Consider the following 21442-nt stretch of genomic DNA (forward strand, 5'->3'; position numbering starts at 1 on the left):
ATTCGGTTCTTGAACCGACCTGCACAACCCTAACCCTACCTCAACAAGGAAACACTATGGACCACCTCTTGCACTGCCGTGGACTTGTCTCTGATTGTGTTTTTTTTACACTAAGGTCTTGTTTTCTACTGTCTTTTCCTTCCCTGTCTTGTACACTTTATGTATAATTTATGTTCTGTGTGTTGTCTGCACCTACATGCCGGTGACGCTGCTGCAAGAAAGTTTTTCATTGTACCTGTACCTCCCCGTACTTGTGCACCTCACAATCATAGCAAATCCAAGGGACTGGTAGTCACGGTAGTGTAGCGGTTAGCATAACCCTATTACAGCGTCAGCGACCCGGGTTCAATTCCGGCCATTGTCCGTAAGGGGTTTGTACGTTCTCCCCATGACCGCATGGGTTTCCTCCGGGTGCTCCGGTTTCCTCCCACATTCCGAAGACGTATGGGTTAGGAAGTTGTGGGCATGCTACATTGGTGCTGGAAGCCTGGTGACACTTACAGGCTGCTCCCAGAACACTCTACGCAAAAGATGCTTTTCACTGTGTGTCTTGAGGTACATGTGACTAATAAAGGCATCTTATCTTATCTTACCCTCATCTCCTTCTTTATGTTCCTATGCTTTCTGAAATCTTCCAATATGTTTGGTATTGATTTCATTTTGTTTAGAACCCCTTTGAAGGCAAGTCAGTTGTTAGAGCCTTACCCACTCATGAAATCTCCAAATATGTAGAGTCCATTTAGATTGGGAGATTCGCAACCTCTGTAAATGTAGCCCCCAGTGACGGACTTGCCAACGCTATGAGGATAAGCAAATATAGGAAGGACATCATCTGTAAAAGAGTGACAGCATTGAATCCCGGGTTAAAACAGGTCAGGAACATTGCAATTATTTGGTGCCAATGTTCACCAGCATAAACACAATGACTGTCAGCACGGTAATTACAATTCTTATGCCCTATTTCACTGGATGAGTTAGGAATTATATTAGGTACCTAATTAGGCACCACGTCACTTGTGGGTGTAGATGTTACCCAGGAGAATTGCCATCTCTTAGAGTCATAGAGTCCCTTAGCACTCCCCTGTAGCTGTGACATTTCACTCTGTATTCTGTATTGTTTTTACCCTGTACTACCTCAATGCACTGTGTAATGAATTGACCTGTACGATCGGTTTGCAAGACAAGTTTTTCACTGTACCTCGGTACAAGTGGCAATAACAAACCAATTCTAATACCAAAGAGTCATACAGCATGGAAGCAGGCCCTTCGGCTCAACTGGTCCACGCCGACCAAGATGCCCACCTAAGCTAGTCACATTTGCCCGTGTTTGGTCCATATCCTTCTAAACCTTTCCTATCCGTGTACCTGTCCATATGTCTTTTAAATGTTAGTGCCTCAACCACTTCCTCTGGCAGCTTATACCATATATAGACCACCCTCTGCATGAAGATGTTTGCCCCTCGGTTCCCTCTTAAATCTTTCCCCGCTCACCTTAAACCTATACCCTCTAGTTTTTGGCTCCCCTCCCCTGGGAAAAAGACTGTGTGCATTCACCTCTTCTATGCCCCTCATGATTTCATACACCTCTAAGGTCACCCCTCAAAGTCTCTTACACTCCAAGGAATGAAGTCCTAGCCTGCCCAACCTCTCCCTATAACTCAGGCCCTCGAGTCCTGGCAACATCCTCGTAAATCTTCTTTGCACTCTTTCCAGTTTAATGATGGCTTTCCCATAACGGAGACCAAATTTCTACCCTGGGAAAAAGATTTTGACTGTCTCCTCTGTCTATTGCTCTTATAATTTCTAAACTTCCATCAGGTCTCCCCTCAGCCTCCGACGCTCCAGAGAAAACAACCCAAGTTTGTCCAACCTCTCCTTATAGCTCATACCCTCTAATCCAGGCAGCATCCTGGTAAACTTCTTCTGCACCCCCTCTGCATCCTTCCTGTAACAGGACAACAAGAATTACAAACAATACTCCAAGTGCAGCCTAACCAAAGTTTTCTACAGCTGCAACATGACTTCCTGGCTATTATACTCAGTGCCCTGACCAATGAAGGCAAGCATTTCTTTGCCACCCTATCTACTTGTGTGGCTACTTTCCGTGAGTTATGGACTTGGACCCAAGATCCTTTTGCAGATTCAGATCTGCATTAAGATTAAGATAGGGGCAGGCACAGTAGTGTAGCGGTTAGCATAACGCTATTACAGCGCTAGTGACCCGGGTTCAATTCCGGCCGCTGTCTATAAGGAGTTTGTACGTTCTCCCCCTGTCTGCGTGGGGTTTCCTCCGGGTGCTCCGGTTTCCTCCCACATTCCAAAGACGTACGGGTTAGGAAGTTGTGGGCATGCTATGTTGGCGCTGGAAGCGTGGTGACACTTGCAGGCTTCCCCCAGAACACTATGCAAAAAGATGCATTTCACTGTGTGTTTCGATGTACGTGTGACTAATAAAGAAATCTTATTTTATCTCTCTGTGCAGAAGCTCCCACAAGGTCAAGTCTCCTCCATGAATTTACCCCCTATTTACACAGGGAGAGTATTTCTCTGACCATGTACACAGAAACTCTCAGTCCCACAACATCTGGAGGCTATAGAAATTCGGTATATCCCCTTTGACACTCACCAACTTTTATCGATGCACCATAGAAAGCATCCTATTTGGATGCATCACAGCTTGCTATGGCAACTGCTTTGCCCAGGGCCGCAAGAAACTGCAGAGAGTTGTGGACACAGCCCAGCGCGTCACGGACACCAGCCTCCCCTCCTTGGACTCTTGTCTTTACCTTTCGCTGCCTTGGTGAAGCAGCCGGCATAATCAAAGACCCCACCCACCCGGGACATTCTCTCTTCTCTCCTCTTCCATCAGGCAGAAGATACAGGAGCCTGAGGGCACGTCCCACCAGACTTAAGGACAGCTTCTACCCCACTGTGATAAGACTATTGAATGGTTCCCTTATACAATGAGATAGACTATGACCTCACGATCTACCTTGTTGTGACCTTGCACCTTATTGCACTGCACTTTCTCTGTAGCTGTGACACTTTGTACTGTTATTGTTTTTACCTGCACTACCTCAATGCACTCTGTACTAACTCAATGTAACTGCACTGTGTAATGAATTGACCTGTACAATCGATATGCAAGACAAGTTTTTCACTGTACCTCAGTACAAGTGACAATAATAAACCAATACCAATATTCATGGGCTGCTGTTTTCCCTAATCTCCACAGGGACTGCCATTACTGTTAATACATATAGGGGATGATATATCCTTTCATACTGACGCTAGCTGTTCTTCATTCTAATCCGTGCAGGGGGTGCTGTTCCCTCAAACATAATCAGTAGCTGGTACTTTCATAATGTGTACAGTTGCTACCACTCCCTGCATTACCCAGGGCATTGGCACCCACAAACACTCCACAGATGTACGGTGGAGAGCATTCTGACTGGTTTCATCACCGCCTGGTACAGAGGCTCCAATGCACAATATCGCAGGAGGCTACAGAGTGGTGAGACTCAGCCAGTTCCACCGTGGGCACAACCCTCCCCACCATCGAGGACATCTACAAGAGGCGATGCCTCAGGAGGGTGACGACCATCATCAGGGACCCCCACCATCCGGGCCGTGCCCTCTTCTCGATGCTGCCATCAGGCAGGAAGTACAGGAGCCTGAAGACCCCACACCTCACAGTTCAACTCTATGTTCATTTAAATTTATGTCAACATGTTTATCCTGATCTTGTAATGTACTGAGCTGCTACTGCAAAAAGCTAATTTTCACGGCATTTATACCCTGTGTATTTATGCCTATGATAATAAACTTGAACTTGAACCCACAGCTTACCAACAATGAAGAAATGACTAATATCCAGACCTAATTATGCAGCCCTGGTGTGTCTAAGTTTGGGTGCACACACTCTGTTTGTTATTCTCTATAGAGTAAATGACTTAGGACTTTATTCCCTAGAACGTAGGAGATTAAGGGGTGACCTGATAGAGGTGTATAAGATCATGAGGGGCAGAGAGACAGAGTGAAAGCACATCGTCTTTTTCCCCAGGCAGGGGGTGATAAAAACAAGAGGCAGTAGGCTTAAGATCAGAGGCGAGAGGTTTAAAAGGGACATCAGGGGCAGCTTCTTCACTTTGCTTTACTTTACTTCACATGGCTTTAAGGTAATGGGTGGGAAGTTCAAGGGAGACGTCAGAGGAAGGTTTGTTACCCACAGAGTGTTTGGGGCATGGAATGCGCTGCCTGGGGTGGTGGTGGAGGCAGGTAAGTTGGTCAAATTCAAGAGATTGTTAGATAAGCATATGGAGGAATTTAAGATAGAGGGATATGTGGGAGGAAGGGGTTAGATAGTCTCAGGTGTGGTTTGAAGGTCGGCACAACATGGTGGGCTGAAGGGCCTGTACTGTGCTGTACTGCTCTATGGTTCTATGGTTCACAAAGGGTGGTGCGTATTTGGAATGAGCTGCCAGAAATAGTGGTTGGGGCGGACACATTAGCCATCTAGATAAATACGTGGATAGGAGAGGTTTAGAGGGCTCTGGGCCAAACACAGGTGGGTGGGACTAGCTCGCTGGGCAACACAGTCAGCATGGACGAGTTGGGCTGAAGGGCCTGTTTCCATGCTGTAAGACTCTATGACACTATTATTTTCTATAACCATGGAACCGTGTGCTAACTACGGAGGGTGCTGTTACTATAATAAATTGAACAGTCGAGAGTTAGGAGTTGCTGTTTCCATTCATTGTGTGGAACCCTCCGACGGTCAGACTGCATCCCTGCAAAGAAATCTGCTCATTTCTCTGCTGGTTAAGCTAACGCCAGGAGTTTGGGAGGATTCTTTTAAATGTGGAAGCTTCATCCTGTTAATTTGCCAGCAGCTGTTGCATGCAACCATGCCGGAGAATCGAACACTGAACAGGAGAGGGGGAATGGGATTACTTTGTTAGGATGGACCTGATGGGCCGAACAGTCTTTTGTCTTGTAGTAAGTAAGCAGTTATACTGGTCAACAAACAAGCTGCTGGAGCCGGGGCACTGAGTTCAAGAGCAGCAAGGTAATGTTGCAGCTCTATAAGACCCTGGTTAGACCACATCTGTGTTCAGTTCTGGTCGCCTCATTATAGGAAGGATGTGGAAGCTTTAGAGAGGGTGCAGAGGAGATTTACCAGGATGCTGCCTGGATTGGAGAGCACGTCTTATGAGGAGAGGTTGAGCAAGTTAGGGCTTTTCTCTTTGGAGTGAGAGAGGATGAGAGGTGTATAAGATTATGAGAGGCATAGTCAGAGTGGACAGCCAATACATTTTCCCCAGCGTGGCAATGACCAGTACTAGAGGTCACCCATTGAGGAAAGTTCAGGGGGATGTCAGAGGAAGGTTTTGTACACAGAGATTGGTGGGTGCCTGGAATGCACTGCCAGGGGTGTGTGGTAGAGGCCGATACAATAGGGTCATTTAAGAGACTATTAGATAGGCACATGGATGAAAAAAATAGAGAGTTACGGGAGGTGAAGTAGAGAGGGGGACAGATTGAATGGGGATGAGGTTTATATAGGTCAGCACAACATCGTGGGCCGAAGGGTCCGTACTGTGCTGTACTGTTCTATGTCCTACGGAGGAACACATGAAACTCTGGAGGAACTCAGCAGGTCAGGCAGCATCTGTGGAGGAAAATGGATAGTCAATGTTTTGTGTCTGGACTGCGACTAGGGGAGATAGCCACTGATGGATTGGAGAGCATGTCTTATGAGGATAGGTTGAGTGAGCTGGGGCTTTTCTCTTTGGAGAGAAGGAGGATGAGAGGGGACTTGATAAAGGTGCACAAGATGATAAGAGGCACAGATGGAGTGGACAGTCAGAGACTTTTTCCCAGGGCGACAATGGCTAACACAAGGGGGCATAATTTTAAGGTGATTGGAGGAAGGTATAAGGGGGATGTCAGGGGTAGTTTTTTTTTTACACAGAGAGTGGTGGGTGTGTGGAACGCACTGCCGGCAGAGGTTGTGGGGGCAGATACATTGGGGACATTTAAGAGAGATAGACACATGAATGATAGAGAAATGGGGTCTATGTAGGTGGGAAGGGTTAGGTAGATCTTAGAGCAGGATAAAATGTCGGCACAACGCTGTGGGCCAAAGGGCCTGTACCGTGCTGTAGTGTTCTACGTTCTATGCTCTGTAAAGAGGTAAAGGGTGTGGGGCAAGAGCTGGCAAGCAATAGGTGGATCCAGGTGAGGAGGGGTGGTAGGCAGCTGGAGCAGGGAAGGGTGGTCTACGTGTGGGTATAGTTTCCCAGACAGGGAAGAGAAGGTGACAGAGGATTAGCCATGACCTTACTGAACAACAGGACCAGTTCAACCCTCTACTCCTGCTTCAGGGCTTGGATTGCTTGGATGTGGCTGCTAAACATGGCTCCAGTTCATGCATTCTTACCTCACCGTATGCAATGTTTTACCTAGGATAGGCTGATGTAATTCCTTCCGGCAAATGCTGGCAGATTTATCTCGGCTGAATGTATGCTCTGGGTCTATTATCTTTTATAAATGAATAAAATTGGACAACTTCCATTATTCACAGAGGGATTGTTTTGACAAACTTGCCGCAATAAGTGTTTTCACCCAAAAGGGAAGAGTGTTGGAGTAACTCACCGCCTGGGGAACAGCTTGGGTAAAACAAGGGAAGAGGAGACACTAAGAGAGAAGTGGCTGGAGGCATAAAACGTCAGCATCCGGGCTGCGGGCCCTTCAGGGGAAGTCATCGAGTCATACAGCACAGAGAAAGGCCCTTCAGCCCACCGAGTCCATGCCGACCTTTCTGCCCATCTACACTAATCTTAGGGGGAACGTGAGGGGGAACTTCTTCACTCAGAGTGTGGTGGGGGAGTGGAACGGGCTGCCATCTGATGTGGTAAAGGCATGGTAAATTAAGAATAAATTGGATAGATACATGGATGGGAGAGGTCTGGAGGGTTATAGACTGGGTGCAGGTCAATGGGACTAGAGGAATAAAGTTTTGGCACAGACTAGAAAGGGCCGAATGGCCTGTTTAAGTGTCTGTCCAAATGCCTCTTAAACGTAATAACTGTGTCTGATTCCATCCCCTCCTCTGGAGGGGCGTTCCAGATATCAACCATTCTCTGTGTATAAAACTTACCCCTCAGATCCCCTTTAAAACTATTTCCTCTCACCTTAAACCCAGGACCTCTTGTTCTTGATAGCCCTACCCTGGGGAAAAGATTCTGGCTATTTACCCTTCCTGGGGTAACCCTGGATTACAAGATGATAAGAGGCATAGAGCGAGTGGACAGTCAGAGACTTTTTCCCAGGGCGACAATGGCTAACATGAGGGGGCATCATTTTAAGGTGATTGGAGGAAGGTATAAGGGGGATGTCAGGGGTAAGTTTTTTTTACACAGAGAGTGGTGGGTGCGTGGAACGCACTGCCGGCAGAGGTTGTGGGGGCAGATACATTAGGGACATTTAAGAGACTCTTAGATAGACACATGAGTGATAGAGAAATGGAGGGCTATGTGGGAGGGAAGGGTTAGATAGATTTTAGAGCAGGATAAAATGTCCGCACAACATCGTGGGCCAAAGGGCCTGTACTGTGCTGTAAAGTTCTCTGTCCTATGCCTCTCATAATCTTCTACACCTCTCAGCCTCCTTCGCTCCAGGGAAAACAAGCCCAGCCTGTCCAATCTCTCCCCATAACTAAAGTCCTCCAATCCAGGCAACATCCTGGTGAATCTCCTCTGCACTCTCTCCAGTACAACCACATCCTTCCTATAAAGTGAATGATGGACCCCATCAAACTTTGGTATGAAACTTTGGTTAGGCCGCACTTGGAGTGTTGTGTGCAGTTCTGGTCGCCCCATTACAGGAAGGATGTGGAGACTTTGGAGATGGTGCAGAAGAGGTTCACCAGGATGCTGCCTGGATTAGAGGGTATGAGCTATAAGGAGTGATTGGACAAACTCGGGTTGTTTTCTCTGGGGTGACAGAGCCTGAGGGGAGACCTGATATATAAAATTATGAGAGGCAGAGATAGGGTAGACAGTCAGGATTTTTGTCCCGGGGTGGAAATGTCAAATACTAGAGGACATGCATTGAAAGTGAGAGGGAGAAAGTCCAAGGGAGATGAGTGGGGCAAGATTTTTACACAGGGAGTGGTGGGTGCCTGGAACGGGCTGCCAGGTGTGGTGGTGGAAGGAGATACGATGGTGGCGTTCAGGAGGCTTTTAGACAGACATGTAAACATGCAGGGAATGGAGGGATACAGATCATGTGCAGGCAGAAGGGATTAGTTTAAATTGGCATTGCGTTCAGCACAGACAAGGAGGGTCGAAAGGCCTGTTCCTGTGCTGTACTGTTCCAGGTTCTATGACAACAGGCATGAGATCGGAAAGGACCGATCGAAAGGATTCAAAAGCACTGGGGAAATTACCTGGACGCTGGCTTGTGATTCTGATTTAATCAGGTATTAGGATCTAGAGTGAGGTTAAAAAAACAGTTTCTTACTTAGAGAGGAGTTTGCACAGAGTTTCTTATCGTAGCATGAAAACCCTTCTCTTGCTTTCCATCCATAGTTTTTGCCTTTCTCAATGATATCCACCTCCTCGAACTTGTTCTGACCGACATCTCCGCAGAAGATTCTTCCTTTGCCTTCCTTTGTTAGAGGATCCCCACGATCCACAGAGCACCGCCACATATTCCGGGCTCCATAGGCATAAACCTCGGGCCGGGCGTTCGGATCAAGGAGAAACGGGTTGTCGGGAGGGATCCTGTAGAGTGGCCCTCGGTTATTGTTGTTGACGTCAATCCGAAGCACCTTCCCCAGTAAGGCTGACCTGGAGAGGAGAAGGAGAAGAGGTTCCCAGGCCACGTAAGGTTTTGGAGAAGATGTAAGGAGACATTGCACAGTTAATGGCAGGACATTTAACAATGCCGATGTACAGAGGGATCTTGGGGTCCAGGTCCACAGCTCCCTGAAAGCAGCCGCACAAGTTGATAGGGTGGTGATGAAGGTATGCGGCATGCTTGCCTTTATTAGCCGAGGCAGTGAGTTCAAGAGTCAGGAGTATTGAATCCAATTCTGGTCGCCCCATTACAGGAAGGACGTGGTGGCTTTGGAGAGGGTGCAGAGGAGGTTCACCAGGACGCTGCCTTGATTAGAAGGCATGTGCTATAAGGAGAGGTTGGACAAACTTGGGTTGTTTTCTCTGGAGCGGAGGAGGCTGAGGGGACACCTGATAGTTTACAGGATTATGAGGGACATACAGTAGATATACAGCCAGTGTCTTTCTCGCCAGGGTTGAAACGTCTAATACCAGAGGGCATGCTCAGAGGGGGAAAGTTCAAAGGAAGGGCAGGTTCTTTTACACAGAGTGTGGCGGGTGCCTGGAATGCGCTGCCAGGGGCGGTGGTGGAGGCACATACGATAGAGGGGTTTAAGAGGCTCTTAGACAGGCACATGAATGTGCAGAGAATGGAGGGAAATGAACGTTGTGGAGGCAGAAGCGATTAGTTTAGTTAGGAGTTCAATAGTTCAATTGCTTCAGCACAACATCGTGGGCCAAAGGGCCTGTTCCTGTGCTGTCCTGTTCTGTTCTATGTTCCTAAACCGTGAACTCCGACACCCCCGACTATCCACTCCCAACCCTGACCCCTGACCCCCACCAACCATCCACTCTTAATCTTTGTCCCCTTGAGCCTCCATCAATAACCCACTCCTGAACCTTGACCCTTGACCCCACACCGAATACCTGCTCCCGACCCTGACTATCAACTTCCCGACCCTGACTTGACCGACACCACCCCAACTGTACCACCTTCCACACCCGGGCTTTTCTGATGAGACCACCCCCACCATTGTTGGAAGTATCTGCCAAGGTTGAATCTCACCCCCATTGATTCATAAAATAATTCCATCAAGGAAATCATTTTGGGAAAACACCCCAGTGTAACAAATGAATAAAAGAAAATCACGTTACTTATTTTGTGCGTTTCCGTATTCCCCAAAAGGATCCCCAGCCATTCCACCGTCTCCGGTGAAAATATAGAGGTAGCCATCATCGGCAAAGAGGAGCTGTCCTCCATTGTGGTTTGACGCTGGCTCATCCACTTCCAGAATGATCCTACAAAAATTAGACATCGGATTAAAGTTGGAAGTTAGCGAAGAATCAACATCGGCGCAGAAATCGAAGGGTCTCCACCCAAAACATTGACTGTCCACTTCCCTCCACAGATGCCGCCTGACTCACTGAGTTCCTCCAGCTCCTTGTTTGTTGGCCCAGAGAGATCAGTTTCCAGTCGTATGTGTCAAAGACATGATGTAACAGTTTACGTCTGTGGTATCACATTCCCGAAATCTGGCTCTTGTTTACCTCATGGGAATTAGAGTCAGATGCCAGTTGTCCTTCTGTTCCAAGTTCCGTTCAAGAAGCAGAGCTTGAATTTCTGTTAGTGTCTTCGGAGACAAAGTAACGTCATTGACCAGGGAGACACAGGAGACTGCAGATGCTGGAACCTGGATCAGCAAACAAGCTGCTGAAGGAACTCAGGGGGTCGAGCAGCATCTGTAGTGGGAAGAGAGCCAGCAACAGACAATCTGATCTGGAGTCCTGATGCAGGGTTTCGACCTGAAACGTCGACAATTTCTTTCTCCCCCACAGATGCTGCTCGACCGGCTAATTCCTCCAGCAGATTGTGTTTTGCATCTTCATTGACCGTGTTGACGTTCTATAACTGCGACAGTAAGACCTTTATTTCAGATAAGATGGGAGAACTTTGGTCATCCCAGAATGCATTCATGCATATCCAAACACTTCAGGATGGCCTCACTATTGTTTTGGTAAATTAATAAAATGGTAAATTGGTAAATTGGTTTATTAATGTCACATGTACCGAGGTATAGTGAAAAACGTTGTAGATACAGATCATTTCATCACATCAGTACATCGAGGTAGTACAAGGGAAAACAATAACAGAATGCAGAATAAAGTGTTACAGTTATTGAGAAAGTGCAGTGCAGGCAGACAGCAAGGTGCAAGGTCCAAGGTCATAATGAGGTAAGTTGTGAGGTCAAGAGTCTATCTTATTGTACTAGGGGACCGTTCAATAGTCTTATAACAGTGGGATAGAAGCTGTCCTTGAGCCTGGTGGTACGTGCTTTCAGGCTTTTGTATCTTCTGCCTGATGGAATGGGGGAGAAGAGAGAATGTCCGGGGTGGGTGGGGTCTTTGATTATGTTGGCTGCTTTACCGAGGCAGCGAGAAGTGTAGACAGAGTCCATGGAGGGGAGGCTGGTTTCCATAATGTGCTGAGCTGTGTCCACAACTCTCTGCAGTTTCTTGCAGTCACAAGAAGAGCAGTTGCCATACCAAGCCGTCATGCATCTAGATAGGATGCTTTCTATGGTGCATCGATAAAAATTGGTGAGTGTCAAAGGGGACATGCCAAATTTCTTTAGCCTCCTGAGGAAGTAGAGGTGCTGATGAGCTTTCTTGGCCATGGCGTCTATGTGGTTGGACCAGGACAGGCTGTTGGTGATGTTCACTCCCAGGAACTTGAAGCTCTCAACCCTCTCGACCTCAGCACCGTTGATGTAGACAGGTGCATGCACACCACCGCCCCCCCCCCTTCCTGAAGTCGATGACCAGCTCTTGACAATTCCTGATCGAAACTGCTCTCTGTATTTAGGGGATCAGCTCTTCAAATACAAGCTTCAGCTAATCAGCACCATTTAATATTCATCCTTCAATCATTGCTGCATATTCCTGAGTCATACAGGGCTACAGAACAGAAACAGGCCCTTCGGCCCACCCAGTCCATGCCGACCATCAACCACCCATTTACACCAATCCTACACTAATCCCATTTTATTCTCCCCACTTTCCTAATCAACTCCCGTGGGACGTGGGAGGAAACTGGAACACCCCGGAGAAACTTGTGCGGTCACAGGGAGAACGTGCAAACTCCACACACACAAGCAGGACCCGAGGTCAGGATTGAACCAGGGTCTCTGCAGCCGTAAGGCAGCAGTTGTACTGACTGCACCACTGTGCTGCCTTTAAGTGAGTTGATGGGTTTGCACAGGACAGCAGGTTGCAGGGAGGTAAGAGGGAGAATGGGAACGAGTGCTCCGACCTTCTTCTGTGTCCTCACTAAGTATGAAAATATGAACCGTGATCCTGCAATCTGTGCCCAGAATGGTTCTTCTTTGAAAATCCCCAGAGCACGAGCAATTGTAGGGTAACGCCTGCAGATACCCAACCTCAAAATCCCCTTGTCAAACCAAAGGAGCATTTTTTTTCCCCAAGCAGATCTCAGGATAGTATATGTAAAAGATTAACAAATAAAGTCCCCAGCTTACAAAGAGGTTTCATTTTGACAGAAGTCAATTTTATCCATCAGTCGGAAAGTTCACAAAATCACTCAATATGGCAACCCTACCTCCACAGTATTATAATGATGAGAGCCAGTGAACATGAACAATTTATTTACTGTCCTCCCCTGCCTTGTTATAATGGTACAGAATCAGGATGCCCCATGCTCAATGGCTAGTTTTGAAGGGCTTGAAATCAGTGGACGTTACACTGTTCAGTAGAGTATCTTTGCCCAGGTATCAATGGTAGCGATTGCTTGTCAGTTTCCAAAGCAAATCTCTTAAGTGGCCTCACGCCGTGAAACTGGCAGCCTGTGTCCTTAAGAGACAATGATGTCTGATAACTGCAGGGAGGTTACATGTAAACAGGTTTTTTTTTAATCAAGACTCTTGCTTAAACTTACTAACATTTATGGGAGCTCGCTCGTATGTACAAGTGTCCATAAGTCAGATATTCGTGAACTGGGGACACCCTGTAATGCTAATTACTACTTTTGACAAGCCAATATATTCCACTAGCAGAGAAATTGGACTTTACGAAATATCATCATTAAAGTGCCTGTCCCACGCAGAGATGTGATGTGCTCAAACCAGTACATGTAACTGGAGAGAGGTATGGAGAAGAATGCCCAAGCTCAATTTGGATAAAGAGGTAACGCACAAAACGCTGGAGGAACTCAGCAGGTCAGGCAGCATCTATGGAGGGAAATGGACAGTCGAGACACGAGGGAGATTGCAGATGCTGGAAATCTAGAGCAGCACACAAAATACTGGAGGAACTCAGAAGGTCAGGCAGGTGAAAACATAGCAGTTAGTATAACACCATTACAGCGCCAGCGACCTGGGTTCAACTCCCGCCGCAGTTGTAAGGAGCTTGCATGTTCTCCCCGTGTCTGCATGGGTTTCCTCCGGGTGCTCCGGTTTCCTCCCACATTCCAAAGATGTACAGGTTAGGAAGTTGAGGACATGTTATGTTGGCGCCGGAAGAGTGGCGACACCTACGGGCTGCCCTCAGCACATTCTTAGCAACGCAAAAAGACGTATTTCATTGTGTGTTTTGATGTACGTGTGACTAATATATAAATATCTAAAAATGTCTAAAATATCTAAATAATGTGCTCTCCAAAAGTACCTCTGTCCAATAAAAAAGGTAAAGTACAACGTAAAATGAACTTATTGAAGAATGCAGTTCAGGGGCAATTCAATAAGTGCCGGCATTGCCGATAATGTTCACATCTCACAAAGAATAAATAAATAACCACAGAGAAGGAGTCCATTTGGCCCACTTACCTCTCAGAACGATGATTCAACACGTTCATGTCAGTGGAAGAAATGGTGAACTCACTAATTCTGATCTTTTCTTTAAAGTGCCACTCAACAGAGTAATAGACGTAGACTTTCCCTGTGTATTTGTACTTAGGATGAAAGGCCAAGCCCAGAAATCCTCGCTCGTCCCCTTCCCAGGGAGAGGTTAAAACCGCATGAGTGATGTTGAGAAATGGTTTCTCTAGCCTGGCCCTGGTGTGGAGGTAAACCCAGACGATGCCGATCTGCTCTGCGACGAAGAAACGATGAGTGCCGTCATTTGCGTGCACCATAGCGACAGGATTGCGAAGACCATTGGCTGCTTCCTCCAGACACAGTTGAAGGCAGCCGTCGGAGCCTGGATTCACCACCCCAAGGTTTTTAGTTAGGTTCTTATTGCTCAAGACGTGCGGGAAGCAATAATCGAGGTCCTGCAGCTGTAAGGCTTCACAGAATTTATTTCTATTAGACACGAGCTCCAGAAGGTTTCCTTCTCCCACTAAGGGGCCCAGAGTTGCCTGACATTTATTCCAGAATTCGATGCAGTATTCTCCACAGAGACCGAGCAACTGCCTGACGGGGGTTGACGGGTCTTCTGCATCGTACAAGTGAGCAGAATATGGGGAACATTCCTGTAAAGGGAACAGATCGCAGTCAAACAGAGACAATGCAAGCACAGATTGCAGTCATAGAGCTGTACATCACTGAATCTGACCCTTCTGCCCTCCTCATCCACACCAACCTATTTGCCTTTCTATGTCGTGGTTCCAAGTGCTGGTTCTCGATTCTGCCCCTTATCCCCATTAATGGGGCCTTGTTGTGCAGCGCATGGTTTCCATGCACTACTAATTGCCTAATGACACACACCTGAGTTCCATCAGGAGGCTAATATAAGAACCCTGGTTTCACAAACACTGGTTGCCAGATCTCTGGGTATACTTCATCTCTTGGCTGCTGAGAGCCGGCAACTCTAGAGCAGTCCTGGTTTCTGTTTCGGGACTCCATCTCAGAGCCCTGACGCAAGATTCCTTCTGTTCACCATTCTGCGTCCGGTTCCGAGGAAGCATCCCAACTCCAGTCTTGTACTGGTGTTCTGCATTTGGGTTCTCCGCGATCTCGCTCTTCGTGTGACGTTGTGACACTCTACACTTATCCTATTTGCCCACATTAGGATCATACATTTCTATGACTCATATTTTCTATAGCTGACCTTCTGAGGTAATTCACGAGAGAGGAACATACTGAGCAAAGAGGAGATACATTGGAATTGGTTTATTATTGTCACATGTACCGAGATACAGTAAAAAGCTCCATTTTGCATGCCGTCCATACAGATCATTTCAAAACATCACTACATTGAGATAGTACAAGGGAGAAGCAATAACAGAATGCAGAATAAAGTGTTACAGTTACAGAGAAAGTGCAGTGCAGGCAGATAATAAGGTGCCGGGACAACGATGAGATTGGGAAGACATGGCCGCAAAGAGGAGACACAAGAGACTGCAGATGCTGGAACTTGGAGCAACACACAAGGTGCCGAAGGAACTCAGCGGGTCAGGCAGCATCTGTGCAGGGAAATGGACAGTCGGCGTTTCGGGTCAAGACCCTTCAACTGTCCCGATGTACGGTCCCGACCCGAAATGTTGACTGTCCATTTCCTTCCGCAGAAGCTGCCTGACCCGCTGAGTTCCTCCAGCCATTTGTTTGTTGATCCAGATTTAGTCAGTCAGAATCTTTTTCCCAGGATAGAAATACTGGAGGACATGCATCTAAGGTGAGAGGGGGACAATTTAAAAGAGATGTGCGGGGCAAGTATTTTTTACACAGGGAGCGGGGGGTGCCTGGAACGGGCTACCAGGGGTGGTGGTGCAAGCAGATACAACAGTGGTGTTTTAAGGGGCTGTGAATACGCTGGGAATGGAGGGTTATGGATCATGAGCAGGTAGAAGAGATATCGACCGTCCATTTCCCTCCACAGACGCTGCCTGACCCGCAGAGTTCCTCCAGAACCTTGTGCGATGGCCACAAGCAGAGCAGAACAGTGCCACGGATGGTAGAGCCAGTGCCTCAGAGCTCCAGGTTCGATCCTGACTTCGGGTACTGTCTGTGTGGAGTCTGCACAATATCCTCATGGGTTTCTCCTGGGTGCTCCAAGACCACTGTAAATTACCCCCAGTGCGTAGGCGAGTGGTGGGAGAGTTAGAACATAGAACATCGAACAGTACAGCCCAGGAACAGGCCCTTCGGCCCACAACGTCTGTGCTGACCACAATGCCAAATTAAACCAAATCCCTTCTGCCTGCACATGATCCATATCCCTCCATCCCCTGCATATTCACGTGTCTGTCTAACAGCCTCCCCTGGCAGCCCGTTCCAGGCAACCACCACTCTCTGTGTAAAAAACTTGCTCCACACATCTCCTTTAAACTTTCCCCCTCTCACCTTGAATGTACGCCCCATGGTGAGAGAGGATGATGGGCAGGCCTGTGAGAGAGAATAGGTTCCAGGGTAATGAGTGGGAGAAAGACACTAACGAGACAGCTCTGAATATTTTCAACCTTATTTTTCCTTACCTTTGACCCATCCCCCGGTGGATCTGCTCTCCCCTCCTCCCCCGCACCTGCCTATCACTATCTCTTACCTGCATCTACCTATCACCACCCTGTGCCCACCCCGCCTCCCCTCTTTTGTCCACCTATCACTGCTCTGCTTTTTCCCTCCTATATATTGGGCTTCCCCTTTTCCTATCTTCAGTCCTCAGGAAGGGTCCTGACCCGAAACGTTGACCGCCTGCTTTTCTCCACGGATGCTGCCTGGCCTGCTGAGTTCCTCCAGCATCATCGTGGTTTTCATCTAGATTCCAGCATCTGCAGTCCTCTGTTTCTCTAGCTCTGAGAGCTGGCATAGTTCGATAGGCTGAATGACCTCCTAAATCATTATTTGATATATGATCTGATAATGCAGGTTATGAGGAGCCTCTGAGTGCAGGTAAGTAATCGGTAGAGGTGTTACTGTACATACAGAATGGAGAGAGTGAGGTGTGCTTTATATGAAAGAAATATGGCCCAATGTTATATAGTTCAGGAAATCCAGGGTAGAGAAGGAAGCTTATTCTGTCAGGGGTAGGAAATTGTATCGAACAGGTCACTTGAGGTTTATAGGGGAAACTTGCGAAACCTTAAGAAAGAAATGAGGAGGGCTAAACATCGGAACATAAGAAATAGGAGCAGGAGTCGGCCATCTGGCCCATCGAGCCTGCTCCGCCATTCAATAAGATCACGGCTGATCTGGCCGTGGACTCAGATCCACCTGCCTGCCTTTTCCCCATAACCCTTAATTCCCCTACTGTGCAAAAATCTATCTAACTGTGTCTTGAATATATTTGATGAGGTAGCCTCTACTGCTTCCCTGGGAAGAGAATTCCACAGATTCACTACTCTCTGGGAAAAGCAGTTTCTCCTCATCTCCGTCCTAAATCCATTCCCCCGAATCTTGAGGCTATGTCCCCTGGTTCCAGTCTCACCTACCAGTGGAAACAACCTTCCTGCCTCTATCTTACCTATCCCTTTCATAATTTTATATGTTTCTATAAGATCCCCTCTCATTCTTCTGAATTCCAGCGAGTATAGTCCCAGGTGACTCAATCTCTCCTCACAGGACAGCTCCCTCATCCCCGGAATCAACCTGGTGAACCTCCTCTGCACCGCCTCCAAAGCCAGTATATCTTTCCTCCGGTAAGGAGACCAGAACTGCAGACCAGGTGCGGAGTAAAGGGGGCCATGAAGTGACCTTGACAAGTAGCATTAAGGAAAATCCTAAAATCTTTTATGAGTATATTACATAGAACATAGAACAGTACAGCACAGAACAGGCCCTTCGGCCCACAATGTTGTGCTGAACTAATTAAACTAGTAATTAAATGTCAAACTAAACTAATCCCTTCTGCCTACACAATGTCCATATAAGATAAAGAAAAGATCCCCCTATTCCCTACACAATCATGTGCCTATCCAAAAACACTTCAACACCACTATCATATCTGCCTCCACCGCCACCCCTAGCAGCGTATTCCAGGCACCCACCAGTCTCTGTGTAAAAAAACTTGCCCCACACATCTCCTTTAAACCTTCCCCCTCTCACCTTAAATGCAAGCCCTCTAGTATTAGACATTTCAACTCTGGGAAAAAGATATCGGCTGTCTACTCTGTCTATGCCTCTCGTAACTTTGATCAGGTCTCCCCTCAGCCTCTGCCGCTCCAGAGAAAACAACCCAAATTTGTCCAACCTCTCCTTATAGTTCATATCCTCTAATCCAGGCAGCATCCTGGTGAACCTCTTCTGCACCCTCTCCAAAGCCCCCACATCCTTCCTGTAATGGGGTGACCAGACCAAATAACTTGGGCTATTTGCAGATTAGTCCAACACTAAATGAGGCAAAGAATGCAGCACCAGTGCAGTGAACAAAAAACAAGATAATTGCAGTCAAGTTATGCAGAAATCTAACAACATGAACGATAGAACCATAGAACACCACAGCACAGAAAACAGGCCATTCGGCCCTTCTAGTCTGTGCCGAAACTTTATTCCACTAGTCCCATTGACCTGCACCCAGTCCATAACTCTCCAGACCTCTCCCGTCCATGTATCCATCCAATTTATTCTTAAAACTTAAGAGTGAGCCCGCATTCACCACGTTAGATGGCAGCTCGTTTCACACTCCCACCACTCTCTGAGTGAAGAAGTTCCCCCTAATGTTCCCCCAAACCTTTCCCTTTTCACCTTAAAGCCATGTCCTCTCGTACTTATCTCTCCTAATCTAAGTGGAAAGAGCCTACTCGCATTTACTCTGTCTATACCCCTCGTAATTTTGTAAACCTCTATCAAATCTCCCCTCATTCTTCTGCGAACAACAAGGGTTGTTCTTGTGTTGGGAAGACTAAAGAGGACTCGTGTGTGACAGAGTGTGACATGGTGTGGTTTTACCAGACGCTGGTGAGGGCACACTTATTAGAGCATTGTGTTCAGTTCTGGTCGCCCTGCTATAGGAAAGATGTTATTAAACTGGAAAGAGTGCAGAAAAGATTTACCAGGATGTTGCCAGGACTTGAGGGACTGAGTTATAGGGAGAGGTTGGCCAAGCTAGGACTTTATTCCTTGGAGCATAGGAGGTGCACATCTTACAGAGGTGTACAAAATCAGGAGGGGCATAGATAGGGTGAATGCGCACGGTCTTTTTCCCAGGGTTGGGGAATCGAGAACTAGAGGGCATAGGTTTAAGGTGAGAGGGGAGAGATTTAATAGGAACTTGAGGGGCAACTTTTTTATACAAAGGGTGGTATCCATGTGGAACGAGCTGCCAGAGGAAGTGGTTGAGGCAGGTACAATAACAACTTTTAAAGGACTGTTGGACAGGTACAAGGATTGGAAAGGTTTAGAAGGTTATGGGCCAAACACTGGCAAATGGGACTAGCTTGGATGGGGCATCTTGGTCGACATGGACCAGTTGGGCCGAAGGTCCTGTTTCTGTGCTGTGTGACTCTATGACTCTGATTGGGTTGCGGTTTATATAGGGAAAATTATTTTACCTCTTCTCCTCTTTATCTCAGCAATCTATCATAGAGTGATCAAGTTACACAGAACAAAAACATTTCCATGCTGACCAAGATGCCTATCTCAGCCAGTCCCATTTGCCTGCGCTTGGCCCATTCCCTCTAAATTTTTCCAATCCATGTACCTGATCAAGTGTCTTTTAAATGTTGTTGTTGTACCCGCCTCCACCACTCCCTCTGGCAGCTCGTTCCATATACCCACCACCCTCTGCATGAAAAGCGTGCCCCTCAGGTCCTCTTTAAATCTTTCCCCTCTCACCTTAAACTTATGCCCTCTAGTTTTGGACTCCCCTACCCTGGGGAAAGGCTGTGACCATCCACGTTTTCTATGCCCCTCATGATTTTATAAACCTCTATAAGGTCACCCCTCAGCCTCCTTCGCTCCAGGGAAAACAGTCCCAGCCTGTCCTTATAACTCAAGCCCTCCAGTCCCAGTAACATCCTCGTGAATCTCTCTTGAGTCTCTATTTTGGGATGGGACTCTTAAGCCCTGTGTTCTTGCCAGTAATCCTTCCTGCTTTCCCCCGAACTCATGCAGGCGAACACATATCTGGCTTCTGCTGTCTGCTAGTGAGCCAGAGGATGCACCCCTGTTACAGTGGGCAGTCGCTGTTTGTGGTGACCTCCAGCCACTTGCAGCATGAGGAGGTAGGAGCCATAAGCTTGGTGAGTTGAGGAGTGGTGAGTGACATTAAGGAACAGAGTTGCCCACAGTGAGGACCCTCCACTGACTCTGTCTACACTTCCCCTTGCCTCAGGTAAGCAGCAACATAATCAAAGACCCCACCCATCCCGGACATTCTCTCTTCTCCCCCCTCCCATCGGGCAGAAGATACAAAAGCCTGAAAGCACATACCACCAGGCTCAAGGACAGCTCCTATCCCGCTGTTATAAGACCCTTGAACTGACCTCTCATACGTTAAGGATGATCTCCCAATCTACCTCATCGTGGTCCTTGCACTTTATTTGTCTACCTGCAGCTGTGATTCCTCTGGGTCTTCACTCTGCTCTGGATCATCTGGACAACAGGAACTCGTATGTCAGGCTGCTGTTCATCAACTACAGCTCGGTGTTCAACACAATCGCCCCATCTAAACCGGTCATCAAGCTTCAAGACCTGGGCCTCTGTACCTCCCTCTGCAACTGGATCTTCGACTTCCTCATCGGCAGACCTCAATCAGTGAGGATTGGTAACAACACCTCCTCCTCACTGATCATCAACACAGGTGCACCTCAAGGCTGCCTGCTTGGCCCCCTGCTCTACTCTCTACGTATGACTGTATGGCTAAACACAGCTCCAATGCCAAATTCACTGATGACACCACTGTTGTTGGATGAATCACAAGTGGTAATGAGTCAGCTTACTGGAGCGAGATAGGACGCCTGGGTGAGCAGTGCCACAACAACAACCTCTCGCTCAACGTCAGTAAAACTACAGAGCTGATTGTTGACTCAGGAAGGGGAAGGAGGGTGAACACGCGCCAGTCCACACTGGGGGACTGGTGGTGGAGAGGGTCAGCAGCTTTAAATTCCTGGGCGTTAACATATCGCACGACCTGTCCTGGGCCCAGCACATCGATGCAATCACAAGGAAGGCGCGCCAGCGTCTTTTCTTTCTTAGGAGGTGAAGGAGGTTCGGCTTCTCACCGAACACTCTAACAAACTTCTACAGATGTGCTGTTGAAAGTAGCCTGACTGGTTGCATCACGGTCTGGTACAGCAATTCGAATGTGCAGGAACGTAAGAAGCTGCAGAGAGTAGTGGACTCAGCCCAATACATCATGGGCACAGCCCTCCCCACCATCGGGAGTATCTACAGGAGGTGCTGCCTCATGAAGGCAACATCCATCATCAAAGATCCCCACCATCCGGGCCATGCCATCTTCTCGCAGCTACCATTAGGCAGGAGGTACAGAAGCCTGAAGTCCCACACCACCAGGTTCAGGAACAGCTACTTCCCTTCAACCATTCGGTTCTTGAACCAACCGGCACAACCCTAATCACTACCTCAGTACAGCAACACTATGACCACTGCACTAAAATGGGCTTTTTTTGATCTAATTGTGTTCTTTCTTGTAAAAATTGTATATAACTTACATTTAATTTATGTTTTTCTTGTGAATGCTGCTTATCTGAT

General features: G+C 47.5%; 1 protein-coding gene across 3 annotated transcripts in view; it reads right to left on the minus strand.

The window, feature by feature from the left end:
* Positions 1-21442, minus strand: part of hhipl1 (HHIP-like 1) — a 46832-nt gene that overhangs the window by 17669 nt on the left and 7721 nt on the right. For all 3 annotated transcript variants that reach the window (XR_007957592.1, XM_052031398.1, XM_052031523.1), the window contains exons 2-5: positions 13682-14328; positions 9999-10142; positions 8527-8855; positions 706-832 (exon numbers count right to left, since the gene is read on the minus strand). Coding sequence is in view for 2 of the 3 variants with exons in the window: in XM_052031398.1 (XP_051887358.1) it covers positions 706-832; positions 8527-8855; positions 9999-10142; positions 13682-14328 (1247 nt within the window). In the remaining variant the exon portion in view is untranslated. The remainder of the gene's footprint in view (positions 1-705; positions 833-8526; positions 8856-9998; positions 10143-13681; positions 14329-21442) is intronic.

This window comes from Pristis pectinata, chromosome 1 (genome assembly GCF_009764475.1).
Source record: "Pristis pectinata isolate sPriPec2 chromosome 1, sPriPec2.1.pri, whole genome shotgun sequence".
NCBI lineage: Eukaryota > Metazoa > Chordata > Chondrichthyes > Rhinopristiformes > Pristidae > Pristis > Pristis pectinata.